The sequence below is a fragment of the Mustela lutreola genome, chromosome 2 (genome assembly GCF_030435805.1).
Source record: "Mustela lutreola isolate mMusLut2 chromosome 2, mMusLut2.pri, whole genome shotgun sequence".
NCBI classification, from domain to species: Eukaryota; Metazoa; Chordata; class Mammalia; order Carnivora; family Mustelidae; genus Mustela; species Mustela lutreola.
The window spans coordinates 54,306,735-54,323,513 of NC_081291.1; the positions used below are offsets into that span (position 1 = coordinate 54,306,735).

A 16,779-nucleotide genomic window follows, 5' to 3' on the forward strand; every position below is an offset into this window, starting at 1 on the left:
CCCCCTGCCTCCCCCCATCCCCACCTGCATCAGCTTCAGTTTTCTTATCTGGGAAAGCAGAGAGGTTAGTCCAGTTCCACACATGTTCTCTGAGCAGGGGCTCAACATAATGGTGAACCATGGAACAGAAGGAAGGGGGTGAATCAGGCCAGGCCCTTGATAAGACACACACATAAGCAATTATACCCCCAAGCCCCATGTGCAAGGGTGGGGGCTGGGGGTAAAGGCCACAAGGGAATCAGACTGCTGTGGAAAGGGCTGTTGCTGGCTGGGGAAAGGCCCATATGGCAGCCATTCATCAAGGCCTTAACATACACCAGATCCCGGGCTCAGAGCTTTACCCTCGTTAACGCATTTCATTCTCCCTCATAGCCGTTTGGGGTAAAGACCAGAACTACCCCCAGGTTAGAGAGGAAACTGAGGCACAGAGAGGTGAAGTCTTTCACCCAAGGTAACAAAGCTAGTAAGTGGTGACAGAATGAGGTCTACCAGCCTTGGGCTTTTCATTGCTATTTTCATGGGAGTGGGGCCAGCGAACTTGGCTTCATAAACTGAGCTTGGTCCAGATACTGCTGGGCTCCATCCTTCCTACGGTATGATTCTTGGGCTAGAATGGCACATTGTTTCCCCATCTGCCCTGGCATCTGGAAGGAGAATTCCTGGAGCTTAAGTAAAACCATGGGGATCGTCTCCTAAATCACTGGATAAAACTCAAGTGGACGGTCAGGGCTGTTCAAGTTGAAAGTTTTCCTCCTGTGCAATTTTCAGATACCTTGGGAGCCCTGTATCCTTGTTCCTGTGAGATCTGAGCCTATGCTAGTATTTGGCTGATCACTAAGAATCATGACCATGAATCTCAGGGAGCACAGGCAAGCACTTCGCATGCGCTGCCTCATTTCACCCTCATGGCAACTGCTCTCGGTTTTACAGAGAAGAAAACCCAGGCTCAGACAGGAAGTGTCTTTCTGGACATGACCCAGGTCATCAGTGTCCAGCCCTTGGAGCCAGCCCTAAAACCTGCCTCTTAACCAGGACGCGTGAGCGTTTTCCTACTTCACTTCTTTCAGTGGTTCTCAACCGGGGCTGCACATTCGAAATACCTGGGATACTTTTTAGAAGACTGTGGCTAGGCCCATCCCAGACCAATCAAATCAGTCTCTGGGAATGGACATGGGTTAAAAACTTGGCTCTAGGACACGCCTGGTGTTCTCCCAAGAGCCTCAGCCTGACCTGGAACTTCCAAGAGAATTGGATGGTGGGAAGGGGAGGAGTGAAAGTTAGCGGATTCTTTTTCCTCTCAGCTTCCTGTAGATCTCTTCCTTTTCCAGCCCACCCAGGGACTGGCCTCCAGCCTCTCTCTTGATTTGAGATCATTTGGCATTTGGGATAAAATTTCTATGTGGCCCCTACTACACACAGTGCCTCATAAGCCTGGCATGTAATAGGTGCTCAGTAAACACGGGGTGAACAGATCATGAAGAGAGCCCTCTGACTGTTCCTTGCAGGCAGATGAAGTTGCATGGGTCTGTTCTGTGGGAGTTTAAAGAACAGACACCATGGGAAGAAGATGTGCCTGCCCCAGCAGGGAGCACATGAGGTGCCCCTTGTACCACCTCTTTCCCAGCAATATGTATTCACTTAAAAAAAGAAATCCTTTCTAATTTAATGGGTAGAAAACAATCTCGGTTTTGGTTTGAATTTACATTTCTTTGAATACTGGTGAGGATGAACATTTTTTTCATGTGCTTATTAGTCATTTGTATTACTTCTTCTGTGAATTGTCTGTTCCCAATTTACTAATTTACACGACAAATGTAACTGCCAAGGGGACTGGATACACGTGTCCTCTAGCCAACACACCAGCTCCCTGTAGGCACACTCCTCGGGATGCCAAATCCTAATCAGAAGATTCTTGGTGAGCACAGAATGAGAAAAGGGAGGGGTTGGTTATGGGATTCCAGGATTTCAGGTGTTGAGGCAAGCTAGACCTACCGCTGGGGTCCCCAGAATCCTTGACCATGGCATCCTCCCTCTTTCTCATCCTGCTACTTCCCTGGCTGCCCAGCTCTTCTGCAGATGGACATTTCTTTCTTTAATGACAATTACTACATTCATTTAGGGCTTCCTCTGGCCCAGGATCCCTCCTTGGACGTATGCTTAAACTTTCAAGGCAATCTTCATCCCTAATCCCTTTCCTCTTTGGCCTTCCCATTTCCTGGGGACTTACAAACTGTAGCAGATGGCTTCTGGGGTGTCTGCCCCCACCTTTGTTGCCTTGGAATTGTCCCCCTTCTATAAGTGAAAGCAGCTTCAGGGGGTCTGCACCTTCCACATGTGGAGCATTTCCGTACTTGCTTTTTTAAGTCCTTCCTTAGACTCTTCCCCAAGGTTAAGACCCACTGCTGTTGAGGACTCAGGAGTGGAAGGGAAGGTGCCAATAGCATTGCCCGAAGAATAAGAACTTGGGGAACTAGAAAGAGGGGCACCACCTGGGTGTGCGGTCTGGAGAGTGCCTGGAGAAGGAAGAACAGGTGAGATGTCGTTTAAGAGTAGAAGGAGACAGAGGATTTTTAGGTGGGCAAGTCCTGGGTTTCTCTGACCTCAAAGGCGCAACAGTCCCCTTCCTGGTGGTCCTCGGCCCTTTTTACTCTCCTCTACCCCAGGCCTCCCGAGTGATCCTCCTAAAACAAATCCCCTCCTTTACCTCTTTCTGTGTGTCCACCACACGTGGGATAAACTCCAAATTCCTGCGGACGGCGTTCAAAGTCCATCACAGCCTGAACCCAACTTTCCCTTCCAGGCTTGCTGCTTTCCCCCAGCAGACTATGGATGGTTCCTGAATAGGCCACATGTGTTCACACCTCCAGATCTTTGCTTGAGCAAGGCCTTCTGCCTGGGGTGCCCTCCCCGACTTGGCTAGCTCCTCTTTATTTTTTAAGACCCAGCACAAATGTCCCCTCTTCCCTAGAGTCTTTCCCAAGCCCCCGACCGTCTTGAAAACCTTAACATTTACCACCTCTGTGAGAGTGTAACTTTTCCAAGCATCCTCTCTTGCTAGACTATGAGGATCCTGCCTCAAATATCATGTTTGGTTGATCTGCGTGTCCAACCTCGTGCACGGTGCCCCGTGTGTAGTGCTGAATGAACGAGAAGGTCTCTGTTGTAGACTCATTTGTGCTCTGTTGTAGACCATACAGAGAGAAGCAGGAGGTCTCAGGTCAGGTTCCTACCTTGTAGGGTCTTGGGCAAATTCCTTCTTCTCTCTAGTCCTCACTTTCCTTCTCTGCATAAGGAGAGCACTGGAACTTGACTATCTACAAGGTTTTTTTTAATTAAGACTACCTCTGTACAGGTCCTATTCTAGAAATAAACATAATTATATAATGTGTATATTTTATATATATAGTATTATATACATTGTATATATCATATGCAATAGAATATACATTATATATATAAATATTTGTGGTTGAATGAAAATATAAAAACAAAGTCTTTAAAGTCATGTGCAGTCTAGTTCTGGAACCAAGGAAGGCAGGAGTAAGACCTCTCGGGGGAGGGATTTTTAACTTTGGGGGCATATTTTATTTCATTATAAGAAACATACTGCCTTGGCCCCAAAGACGTGATGTGGTTAAGTGAAATAAACATGGATGTGAGAGTCTGGCCAAGCACAGCTAAATCTCAGCTCTGTACCCCTCCAGCTGTGTGACCTTTCACAAATCACTTCACCTCTCTGAGCTTTGTAAGTTAGAGATTATCCAGTCATCCCAGAGGGTTGCTGTGAGGACTCAGTTGGACATAGGACCCCATGAATACTAGAGGCCCTTTCCTTTTACTCCCAAGGAATGAAAGCTACAAGGAAAGGGAGCTTAGATAAGAGACTCAATCCTTCTTACCCTCAGTTTCCTCATCTGCCAACTAAGTGCTGCCAGGAGGGCTGATGTGGGGTGAAGTGAGACTGTGGGTGCAGACAACTGGGCTGAAGATGTTCAATGAATGTTAGCTTCCCTCCAAGCCTGGCAGTGGGGTGGAAACCCCAGCCCCATCTTCTTGGGCAAAAAGCTTGAAAAAAGGGACTCAGAGCTCTGGAGACAGCTGAGAAGGAAGCACAGTCAAGAAAAAGATTCACAGGAAGGCTGTGGAACATGTGACGATTTGCCTTCTCCCATCAGAAAGTGCTCTTAAACAAACAGTAAGTTTCCTCCATTAATAAGGCTTGTGGAATGCAGATGAGATTTTTTTCCTCCTCCGTTTTTGCTGATTAAGTTCCCCCAAAACCCCCTTAAGAATTTTAATAAGAAATGCAAAAATCAACAAAAGTCCTGCAAACCCTTTCCTGTTATTAAATAAAGGGAAAGTAAATATTGCAAATTGGACATATTTCATAAGAGGATGTTTTGTTTGGGCAAAAAAAAAAAAAAAAAAAAGAGAGAGAAAGAAAAGAAAAAGCGATCTGCTTTCTGGCAGCAAATACATGTCTTTGCTGAGTTTTGGTTTCAAATTTGATGACTGGGGCATTATTCCTGGTTTGCCTGGAATTTAGGCCTTTTGACATCTGAGGCTGACATACCCAGGAGAGCATGAAAGCCAGGTTTGGGCCGTGGTGGACCTCTTCTCCCCTGTCTCCTGTGAGCAGAGTAGAGAGCTTTTCAGCCACCAGCCACCAAGGAAATTATGAGCCTGAGCTCAGAGGTGGGCACGTATAAGGGGTCACACACAAGACAACAGCAACTTGGAACAAAGAAGAATTTTATGAGAAAGAAGAAAATCACTAAATGTTCTCTGTACTTCCTTTTTAGAATAAGAAACCTTTTATGAGACCATAAAACATATTGTCTCCATACAGCACAGTAGCCCTGCAGTCAGGTAGACCTGGATTTAAATCCTACCTTTGTCACTTCTTAGCTGGGTTACCTTGGATAAATTACTTAACCTCTCTGACTCACTTTCCTCATCTTCAAAAGGAGAGAATAGAGGATGCCTGGGTGGCTCAATCAGTTAAGCGTCTACCTTCGGCTCAGGTCATGATCCCAGAGTCTTGGGATCAAGCCCCACATTGGGCTCCCTTCTCAGCGGGGAGCCTGCTTCTCTCTCTGCTTGCCCCTCCCCCTGCTTGTGTGCTCTTTCTCTCTCTCTCCTTCTCTCTCTCTCTGACAAACAAGTAAAATCTTTTAAAACAAAAGGGCAGAATAGAAGTTTTCACTAAGAGGCATGTTAAGAGGAATAAATGAGTGGGGAAATGAGCAATGCAAGGAAAGTGCTAGGCTCTCTGTATACCATTATTTTGTGTCATATGCAAATGTAAAGGAAGGGGAAAAAGAATTCTGTTTGTTTGCTAGCAATAGCTAGCAAAGAAGGTTAGCACTCATAAGTCTACATGCCTGTCACGCCAGCCCCAGCAGATGGGCAAAGTGAACATAACCCTTCATTTGTGGTTGGAGCACCTGGTGCAGCAAAGTGGGTGTGATCCTGTCAAGGACACACATTAAGAAATGGTCTGTAACCTTGAGGTCACAGAAAGTAACCAAAGGAAAGGGAAGGAGGGAGAGAAGCCAGAGGGTGTGGACATTTCCAGCCAAGGCCCCTGCACCCCCTCCTGCTCTCCTCTGTCCTCCTTGTGTGGTTCCTACTGCCCCATGTAGCCTAGCTTCTCCCTGACAGGGACAGCAGTCACAGCGCGGCAGGGCCATGTGTAAGAGGCAGGGATGGGCTCTTATGCTGAAAATGCTGGTGCCCTGGACCCCACCAGCCACAAGCTCATCACAGAGCTCAGGCCTGTTATCCTAGCTTCAGAACCTATCTGCCACTTCCTCTGATCCCCTTCTCCCAGGTTCCTCTCAGAACCAGAGTACTGGCAACTGCCGTCATCAAACTGTTGATGATAAATGGGAAAATTATTTTGGTTTATGGTTTTTCTATCTTCATGTGTATTTGTTTACCCGAAGAGTCTTCCTGTGCAAAAATTAAAATCGATAAAGAAACGTAACAAATAATTTAAAAATCACCTATATCCCCACCCCATATTTGCTTCTAGTTTTTTTTTTTTTTAAAGAAACAGAAAATAAAGCTAATGTCCCCTTATCTACTACCCAAGTCCCACTGGTAACTAATGAATTTGGTGCATATCCTTCCTGTTACTTTAAAGGTTTGATTTATTTACTTGAGAGAGGGCGAGAAACCAAGTGGGGGGAGGGGCAGGGGCAGAGGGAGAGCAAGAGGGACAAGCAGACTTCCCTCTGAGCGTGGAACCCAACTCGTGGACTCAATCCCCGGACCCCAAGATCATGACCTGAGCCAAAGTCCAACTGAGCCACCCAGGCACCCCTCCCTGTTATTTTAAAATAGTTCAGTGTACCCACACATACATTCAGTATTTGATATTGCTTGGGGTGTGTTTTAATTTAAGTAAATGGTATCAGAGGATTCATATCATTCTGCATCTTGCCTTTTATCACCAAGCATATTCTTGAAATCTGTCCATGTTGATATGTATATAAGAGCTCATTCATTCCTTTGAACTGCTGCATAGTATTCTACCATATGAACTTTTTATACCACATTTTATATGTCCTTTGGTCTAGGGATGGTCATTTAAGTTATCCCCCCTGCCTTTTTTTTTTTTAATTGCAAACTATCATGCCTGGATTAAAAAAAAAAATCTCTGTATGTGTCTCTTTGAAAATCTGTGCCCCAGATTCTCTAAGGAATTTCCCCAGAAGTCGAATGTACTTCACTGCTAAGAACCGAACAGGAGTGGCCATACCTGGGATCCACTTCCCCCTATGGCACTTCCGCCCTGTGTGACCTTGGACAAGTCACTTCTTTGAATCTGTTTCTTACCTATAAAATGGGTGTATGATAATCCCTAACTCAGTGGGTTCTTGGGAGAGAATTAAGTGAGACTATCTCTAAAAAGCAGCTGAAATAGTGCAAACAGTAGGAGCCCCGTAGCTCTCGTAGTTCTTGCTACAGATTTTTCTAGCAACCAAAGAAGAATCAGAAGGCAGTGCCCAACCCTCCTGCAAAACAATGCCTCAGAGGCCCGCCCAGCCCACCTTACCAAATGTCAACTCCATTCCCGGGCCTGGCCTGGTGTCAGCTCCCTCAGTAACTGAGCAAATGTACCTCTCAGCATCTCACTTTCCCTCCTTGTAAAATGGCATAACACTCTCCTCAAAGGTGTGAAGCTTAAAGACTAGAAAATAAATGGAGGGACTGGTTATACTGTGCTGGCCTCTGTTCATCCAGGACCTTTTCTCCTTCAACACTGTGAGATGACCCAAGGTCTCATCTCACGGACTGGACTGGCTGGACGTCAGAGCTGGACTGTCCCTGGTTTGACTTCTGTTTCGCAGCCGTTGCATTCTACCTGGCAGATGCTGCGGGGTCCACACGCGGAGGTTTTGCGGGGTCCCCGTTTTTTGTTTTTCTCCCTGCACTTTGAGTCCAGGAAAGGCTGGGCGGTTGAAATTTGCTAAAATATCTCCATCTAGTGGGCTCGCTGAAATACTGCAGAAATCTGTGTGGTCTGAGAAAAACAATGGGGCGACAGCTGGGGCCGCCCTGCCCTGCTCAGAAACGCCGGTGGCTCCCCATTGTCTGCGGAGTAAAGTCCAAATGCCAAGCCTGGAATTCGAGCGCCGGCACAATCAGGCCCCGCCCTGCCTATCGGACCTTATCGTTGGCGGCGACCTCCTGCCCGGCCAGGCCCAACTCCTCCCCGCCAGAACCTCAAAACCCTCACCTGCCTGGTACACGTGCCTGGCCTGTGCCCCAGCCCACTCTCGCCCTCCTCCTCACCACTCTCGAAGGTCAACCTCCTTCCAGGCTCAGTTCAAAGGCCCCCTCTTCCCGGAAGACCCACGGACCCTTCAACCCACCTTGACCTGACACCAACACTTGCTGTTAGTTATTTTTGTGTTTCCATTTTTAAAGCTGTGTTTTGTCAGTGCATGGCCTCCCCTGTCTAATACGATTGATATCAATGATTGCACGCCCTTCAGTCCCGTGGATCTGGATCCATATCTGGCCTCCACTTCTTCCCTACTCTGAGAAGTTGAAAGAGAGGGAACCTCAAACGGTGAAATAGAGTTGAGAGCATCTACCTCACAGGGCTGTGGTGAGAATGAGACTGGATGCAAAATGGCCAGCACATATAAACACCCAATAACTCATCTTTAGATTGCTCGGATTTACATATAGGACACCTAATTGAACTTGAATTTCAGATAAGCGATTTTATATCCCAAATACCCCAAATATTACATGGGGATTCTGCATAACATTTCACAGAATATGATGTTAAGGAGTATTGTTCATTTTTTTAGATGTGCTAAAGACATTGGGGATATATAGATAGATAGATACACAAATTGGCAGATTCTGCATTTGCAATCGCTCCTACTGGCTAACATTTATTGGTCTTGCCAAAATCAATATTCATAGCACCTAGTCATTCATAGACATGCATAGAGTGGAGAAAAATTCAAGTCTCCCAGTATGCAAGTTCCCAGCTGAAGTCATCAGTTGACACTTCCTATTCCAGCTCTCATACAAGGTTCCTTTTGGCAATTTCCTTAGTACCACATTTTCCTCATTTCTGTGCTTTCTGTTGATTTTACTGCTTAAAATGGACACCAAGCAGAGTGCTGAAGTGTTGCCTAGTTTTCCTAAGCCAGGAAGGCTGTGATATGACTTACAGAGAAAATACCTGTGTTAGATAAGCTTCGTTCAGGCATGAGTTACAGTGCTGTTGGCCGTGAGTCCAATGTTAATGAATCAACAGTAGATATTAAATACAATGTCTTTTAACAGAAAGTAAGGTTATGTACTGATCAGTTGATAGAAATATTGTGGCCAGACTCTGGCAGGAAACTAACCCTGTATTTCCCCATGAGTAATGGTTCAGTATTCACTGATTCAGTGTTCATGGTGATGCTATAGAACTACTGTGAATCAAGAGAATCCACTACGTATCATATTATATACCATGTATACATAAACATCAACTATGAATATGAAAATATATAATATGCAATAAAATTTAAATATTTATCTATTAGAGAGTCATTGAAATATTATAAGTGAAATTAAACAATGTCTAGGATTGCTTTAAAATATTACAGAAGTGGGATAAAGGTGTGTTTTGTATCTATCTATCTATATATATGGAGAGTATATAAGATAGACAAATTAGCAAAGGTTGAAGATTGTGGAAGTGATGATTTATTAGAATATTCTCTCTACTTCTTTGTTTGAAAATGACCATAACAAAAAGTTTTAAAAAACAGTAGAGGAGAAAATCTTGGGGGAAGAATATCTAATCCAGTAGCTTTCACTCTGGACCCCTCTGTTGGGACAGAGCTCTTGATGATGCCACCTGAGATGTCTGTGTGTCGGATGAATCCCAAGTCCTTGAATGCAGAGTACCAGGCTGAGAGGTTCAGGAGACCTGGCTGTAGTCTCAGTCCCCCCCTCAGACTTACTCTGCTACATCTGGCAACTCACAGTGCCTCTGAGCCTATTTTTCTTATCTGTTAAATAAGGAAATTGAATTGGACAAAGTCTGGGTTCCCCTTCATTGTTAAAATGCTCCCATTCTAAAACCAGTATTTCCTAAATTGGCATGTTCTGGTATAACATTACAGCCTCCGGCCGGCTCTCCCTTCCCTGCCTCCATTCATCCTGATACACTATTCTGTGAACCTTGCTGAAGTTCTGTTTTTTGCAACATTCTAACCAGGAAGCTATTCTAATTTTGATTTATCTAAATCAAAGTCTGGACTCAAAGCCGACCAGTTAAGGCCAGTGCAGGTGGACCATCAACGGAAGCCCTCTGGTTAAGAAGGACCATGAAACAGGGACAACATGGGATGCACCAGACGACTGAAGAAACACAGAGGAAAGTCACCCAAGCTGGCCTAGGGAGGGAAGAGGAAATAAGCTGGAGGAAGAGATACATGACCTGAGGCTCAAGGAGGGGCCAGGAATTACAGCTGCATACAGAGGGGAGAAGGATGTTCCAGGCCAAGGCTAATGTGTGTGAAGTCCTGGAGACAGGAGAAATTTGAAAAAGGCTTGGATTTCAAAAACCATCACACCAGCCCTATGAATGTCTCTGGCATTATTTGCCACCATTCCCTGTCACCCACCTTCCCCACCTGCCCAGCATGAGTGGTATGTGTGCTGGGGAGCCTGGGATTCATATTTTGAAACGTATATTTGGGACTCCCCACTAGACCTCCTTTAAAATGACCAGGATTAACTTTTACACTTCCCCCCCACGCCTTTTTGTTTTGCTCATCCTGCGTAATTCTAATGGCCCACTTTTCAGTAGAGGAAACTGAGGCTCAGTCAAGTTAAGTCACTCAAGACCACCCAGCCAGTGAGGCGGGCGACAGGGATTCAGATGCAGCTCTGACTCCTAGCGATTTTGTCCTTCACACTGCACAGGGTAGCCAGTGCACACTGTGGCTTTTAGTCAGGTGTCTGCGAGAGGGCGCTTCCTTACAGGTTCCCGGCATGCTGCAGCTTATACATCTACACTGAGAAAGCTGAGGACAGCGTCAGGGCTATACTTACAGACCCTTTTTTGTTTGTTTGTTTGTTTTGTTTTGTTTTGTTTTGTTTTTCCAGGGCTAGGTCCTACAATAAAACCTGGTGGCCTCAACTATCCCACCGCCCACCCCGGGACAAACTAAATCTTCAAGCCTGGGTTAGAGCCTCTTTTCCACTACCTCCTAGCTATGTGACATAGGACAAGTAACTTGGGATCTCATGTAAAACGAATCTTGCGAGACTGCTGTGAGGATTCAATAAAAGTGGCATCTATGCAGGAGGTTGGCCATACAACCCCAAGAAGGGCAGGTAGGACAACTCGATTACACCCGGCCAAGGTATGCGCGGCTTCTGCGCACGCGCTCTCCGCAAAGACCCGGCAGGCATGCCCGAGGACTCTGCGGCTGCGCATTCACCCGGCTTTGCGGCCGCACTGCTTGACGGCGGCGGTGACCGCCCACCCGCCGGCGTTACCGGGGTAACGACGAACGCGTGGGGCTAAGGAAGGTAAGACGCCGGGGCGAGCCGCTGGCGGTGTCCGGTGGCGCTGAGCGCGGTGGCCACGTCTCGCGGTGTGAGAGGCGACGGCGCCTTTTCTGAAAGCTCTCAGGAGCGGGAGCGGAAAGGGCGTAGAGACTCCCCGCGTTGCACAGCCGCCCCAGAGTAGGCCGGGCAGGGGAGCCAGGCTTCCTGGTTCCACCGGAATTAGCCCCTCTCCGGTTCTTCCAGCACCTGTAGCCCTTTACACTTCTCTTCGTTCTTTCCCAAGAACAGGATGCCACGTTCAGTGCTGGGGGCTGGGGACGTAGAGGTGTATTGGACACCCGTCTCTGCCCGAGGGGATCCTCAGCCGCTAGTGCGGTTGTTGGGGGGGGGGGGCGCGCTCAAGGAAATCCGCAGAGGGATGAAGTAAGGCAGGGAGTTATGAATTTCGTGGGCCCTTAATACCTTCTGGCTTGTGTGCAGTCACGTATTGCAGTTGCAGCCCCCGTCTGGCTAGCATCTTGCACATGACAGGCCCAGTACGAGGCTCCTTCGCCTTCACAGAGTTAACCCACTTAATCCTCACAACAACCTTCAAAGGGTTATCGTTTGTTTATGTGGCTTAGTCTCAGGTTCTGACTTGAAAGCTCCCCAGGGCCTGGATTGTTTGCCTTGTCCCTTTCATCCTTGCCTCCCTTAGCCCAGGAGGTACACCGTTGGAGCTTCAAACATTTTTTAATTGGGAGAAGGTGAGCTTTACTGGGTGGGAGGTTTTTTAACCAGGTTTATTTGACAGGGTATTTCCAGGGGATTGGAAAATTAAATGGAGCTTCCTCCCCCGTTTTTGTTTTGCTTGTTTTGTTTGGAATAAACATTTACTGAATACCTAAACAGTGTTAGCTTGTCTGCTCAAGGGAAGAATAAGGAGCAAGCCCCACTTTTGATAGGAAAGTAAATGCACTTAACACTTCTTGTGTCTGGAGTCAAGTATGTCCTGGGTTGGGAAAGGAGAAACAACAATCCCTTACAGGTGCATAGCACTCAGCCCCTCTGAGTCCCTTTCCTGCTCTGAACAATGGGAGTAGTAACAGTACTTACTTAGGGAGCTGTTGGGATTAAGTGAGTTTGAATAGGCTATCCTGTCACCAGTAGCTGGCAACTTTGGCTACTGCCGAAATCATCTGGGTCCCACCCCAGAATTTCTGATGTAATTGCAGTTAAGCTCTGAGCATTAGGAGTTTTAAGATTTCTCCAGGTGATTCTACGGGCACCCAAGCTTGAGAGCCACTATTGTATACTACCCAGAGTTAATTAATCTCTTTTCAGTTCTCAATCCCTGCGTAAGCCTCTGCGCCGATTCCAAGTCTAAACCAGCCTTCACCTTCCAAACCCCTTGACAACTGGCCCAGTCGTTCCTATACATACGTGTGTGGTTCAGACATGGGTCTCTTTAAGGCCAGTCTTCTTACAATGTTATATCTCTGTGCACTGGGGCTTTGGGCAAATGATTGGCCCTCTCTAAGCCTCAGTTTCCTTGTTTGTGAAAGAGGATAGTAGTACCCATGTGTGTAGCATATGGCACAGTCCGTGCCTGGCATGTCATACCTACTGATAATTACCTCTTCTAATTTTATTCACATGCCACATCTTACATTATGCTGTTCTCCTTTCATGGCACTAAAGAAACATATCTTAAATGCCTAATGCAGATAATGGAAACTAGTGAATTCAGTCCTTTCTCCCCCGTTTTGCCTTTCAAATTCAACACAAGACAGTTCCTTCACAAAACCATGAAACTAGAGATCATTTGGTTTGTCCTATTAGATTTTTAAAGTAGCAGTTTCATTGAGACCATTCACATACCATAAAACTCACCCTTGTATAATATACAATTTGGTGATTTTTAGTATATTCACAGTTGGGCAGCCATCACCACCACCGCAATCCAGTTTTAAACCATTTTCATCACCCTTAAAAATAAATCTGTACCTATTAGCAGTTGCTCTTCATTTCTCCCTTCCCTCAGAACCTGGTGATCACTAATCCACTTGTGTCTGTATGGATTTGCTATTGTAGACATTTCATAATAATGGTCTTATATGTGGTCTTTTGTGACTACTTTCACTTAGGGTAATGCTTTCAAGCTTCATACACACTAGCATCTATCAGCACTTTGTTCCTTCATTGCTGGTAATCCATTACATATGGATACACCACCTTTCATTGATCCATTCATCTGTTGAGGGACATTTGGGTTGTTACCACTTTTTTTGTTGTTGGGGTTTTTTTTGGCTATTATGAATCACTAAACATTCCGGTATGGATTTTTGCATGAACTTGTTTTTAGTTTTCTTATATCTGTACCAAGGAATGGAATTGCTGGATCATATGGTTATTCTGTGTTTAACCTTTGAGTGACTTCCAAACTGTTTTCCAGTCCTATTCAAGTTGAAGATGAAGAAACAGGGCTCAGAGAGCTTAAGTGGGTTGTGCAAGGTCGCATGATAATAATGGCAGGTTTGCATATCTAGGAGTCCTATGAGCCAGATTCTTGAAGCCTTTCCTGCCACATGGGCAGAGGAAACACCACCAGACTTTGAGATTTTGTGGAAAACAGGGAACATTTTGTGGCAGGAACCTTTCTGTCACACACACTTGGGTTGGAATACAGAGTTCTTGCCATCAAGTGTCCTAGCTCATTCTTGCTTTTTTCTTAAAGAGTATATATTGGGGTGCCTGGGTGGTTCAGTGGGTTGGGCCTCTGCCTTCGGCTCAGGTCATAATCTCAGGGTCCTGGGATCAAGGCCCGCATCGGGCTCTCTGCTCAGCCTCTTTCTCTCTGCCTGCCTCTCTGCCTACCTGTGATCTCTGACTGTCGAATAAATATATATATATATATATATATATATATATATATATATAAAATCTTGAAAAAAATAAGGAGAATATAGCAGCAATCTGAGGGAAAGTTCCAAACCAGGCAAATTATAACTTCATTGTCACTTGTTCAAGAGAATTTAATTAGAAGTTCTTGAAGTTAGCCATTTAACATTTCCTCTTTTTTTTTTTCAAAAAATTCCAAATGTAGCATATACAAGTTAAATACTAACCAGAAGTTAAGTTTCAAAAGTGAAAAATCTCATAAAAGTTCAACTTGTTCCTGGAAATGCCTAGAAAGTTTCTCACTAGATTTAAACATCCTGCCTCAAAAAAGCTGTTTAAGTTTCAGGATAAATTGCTGTTTCTTCTTCTTTTTTTTTTTTTATTGCTGTTTCTTCTGAATACGAAATGTGATCATCAGCTTGGATTGAGGGATAAGTCAGCAAGTGAAAATTTAGTTAAAATGCTCTTGGAAGAAAATCTCTTAATTGTCCATTAACATCCAACATACATGGCTTGTTATAAAGGCTTTATTTTATAGCATGTGTATAATGTATATATGAGTCATGCTCAGTATGTAATTCCATTGAGGGATCTTATTTAAAAAATTACTCTAGTGTTTGCTGCTTAGCATACTTGGTTATTTCTATGAAGGTTTCAACTTAGTGATTCTTATTTTTCACAGTTATCTTTGTAATTGGTTTTTCAATTTCTGTAACTCAAGCTTGTTCTATATTTTCCTTTGTCCTCATCTAATTCCTCAATTTCTTTGAGAAGGCAGATAAAGGTATCATCACACACTGGACAAGGCATTCAATTTCTTTTTAATGGTCACGAACCCATAAAACCACTTACCTTCCATAGATTTGGCCACCATCACCGGCTGTTTCAGGCTTGGTTGCATCCGTTGCCCAATGGATCCTGGTATTAAGCGCAGGAGGCATTTTAATAAGCAGTCTTACTTTTTTCTCTTGGATCCATGTAGATGAAACGTGTGATAGAGCTCCACTATATTTTCAAGCACTGGATCTGCTCTCCACTTAAATCAAACTGGGCCGGGACAAAGGGAGCAGCAGATTCGAGTCTCCCCTCTCATTCCAGGGCATCTGTTGGGAGAGTGGAGTGCCTGGCCCAGACGCTTGCACTGTTTACATTTTCCCCCTTTGCATGTGGTTGAATTTTCCTAAGTTAGATATATCTGTTGTGGCTCTTTTTCTTTATCACACGGTGCACTCAACTTCATTTCCTTCCTTTAGCCATTATGAAATTGTAGCCTGTTGTGTTACCTTCAGTTTGCTTTCGTGTGTGTTATGTGCTTGTTTTGTCTCTTCAGATTGAGTATAAGGCCTGGAAGGGAGAGGTACTGACTTTGGCTTCCTTTACTTCCTCAGAGTGCTGAGTGCACACTGGCTCAGGACTGAGACAAGGACAGACAAGGGCAGTCTTGTCTAAGTAATTCCATAATTCTCTGGAACCCTTTGGCTCCTAATCTTGAGAAATAGTGGGCCTTCAGACAAGGAGGGTGGGTGGGAGATGCTGCCTGTGCTCACAGCAGAGCCCCGTGAAAAGAGTGTAGGCTTTGAAGTTCAACAGACCTGGGATCATCTGAACGGACCTTTTGTAAAATCTCTCTGACCTGAACCTGTTTTCTTCATCTGTAAACCAGAATTGGTAGTGCTCACCCCATAATGATAATTAAATACATGCGTGAAGCTCATTATGTCCCAGGTACCCTTCTTGGCCCTTTATGGGGTCTTAACTCTAAGATAGAGTCTGTTTTTCATCCTTATTTTGCAAATGAGGAAACCAAAGCACAGAGAGATTAACCATCTTTTGCCCCAAATTACACAGGTAGGACTAGTAAAGCCAATTCAGTCCTGGCATTCTAGCTTTAGAGTTTGTGCTCTTTGCCACTCACATTTGGTGGTACATAACAAACCCTGAAATAACTTTCTGTCATTGTTGTTATCACTTATTAATTTACCTTATAAATTAGAAGATGATTGACCTGATGTTTAGAATGTATTTTAAGGTCCTTTTATTTTGGAAAATAAAAATACTGACTAGATTTAATTCTTTGAGGACAGTGTCTTTTTTGGCTTTATCTTTATATCGCCAACACCTCTGATTATAATGAGGCCCTGGTAGGTACTCAGTAAATGTCTGTTGTCTGAGCAAAAGAACAGGAATCCTATTGTGCTTGCTATCAGTAGACTTTTGCATGGTGTTATGACTTTGGACATGCCACAAGGCCTCAGTCTTGTTCATGATAATTAGAAATACCATTACTGACTTCTTGAGCACAGTTTTGGGAATTGAGATATTTAGGTGATTGGGATTTTTAGTGCTTGTACAAAATGTTCTCATTACTCCTTCTTTTAGTACACTGCTTCTAAATATTTTATTTTTCACATGGACCACAAAGCTTTCTGAGCCTAGAGATAAATGCATCCCCATTTTTGGTCAACATAGTTATGGATTGGCTATCTGTTTCTTTCTCCTTATTAGACTCTTTTAAAAACAGCTACCCTTGAGAAATGGCAGAAGCAGTTTTCCGTGCCCCAAAGCGGAAAAGAAGAGTGTATGAGAGTTACGAGTCTCCACTGCCCATTCCTTTTGGTCAGGACTGTGGGCCTAAGCAAGACTTCAAAGTGTTCACAGCAGAGCTGATAAACAACAATGTAATTGTGAGGAACGCAGAAGATATGGAGCAGCTCTATGGGAGAGTAAGTGTTGGAGGCTTTGACATGGCTGCTTTTGACAGCCCTGAGCCAGCTATCCTTTTTGCTTCCCCCCCCATTCACTCCCAAAAGCAAACTGTAATTGACCTATATTCTTTCCTTGCCATTCAGTCCA

The 16,779-nt window shown here is 44.7% G+C and overlaps 1 protein-coding gene across 3 annotated transcripts in view; it reads left to right on the top strand.

Moving 5' to 3' along the window:
* The first annotated feature begins 10,948 nt into the window (after positions 1-10,948).
* Positions 10,949-16,779, top strand: part of TSEN2 (tRNA splicing endonuclease subunit 2) — a 42,438-nt gene continuing 36,607 nt past the window's right edge. For all 3 annotated transcript variants that reach the window (XR_009350803.1, XR_009350804.1, XM_059161774.1), the window contains exons 1-2: positions 10,949-11,067; positions 16,432-16,649. Coding sequence is in view for 1 of the 3 variants with exons in the window: in XM_059161774.1 (XP_059017757.1) it covers positions 16,461-16,649 (189 nt within the window). In the remaining 2 variants the exon portion in view is untranslated. The remainder of the gene's footprint in view (positions 11,068-16,431; positions 16,650-16,779) is intronic.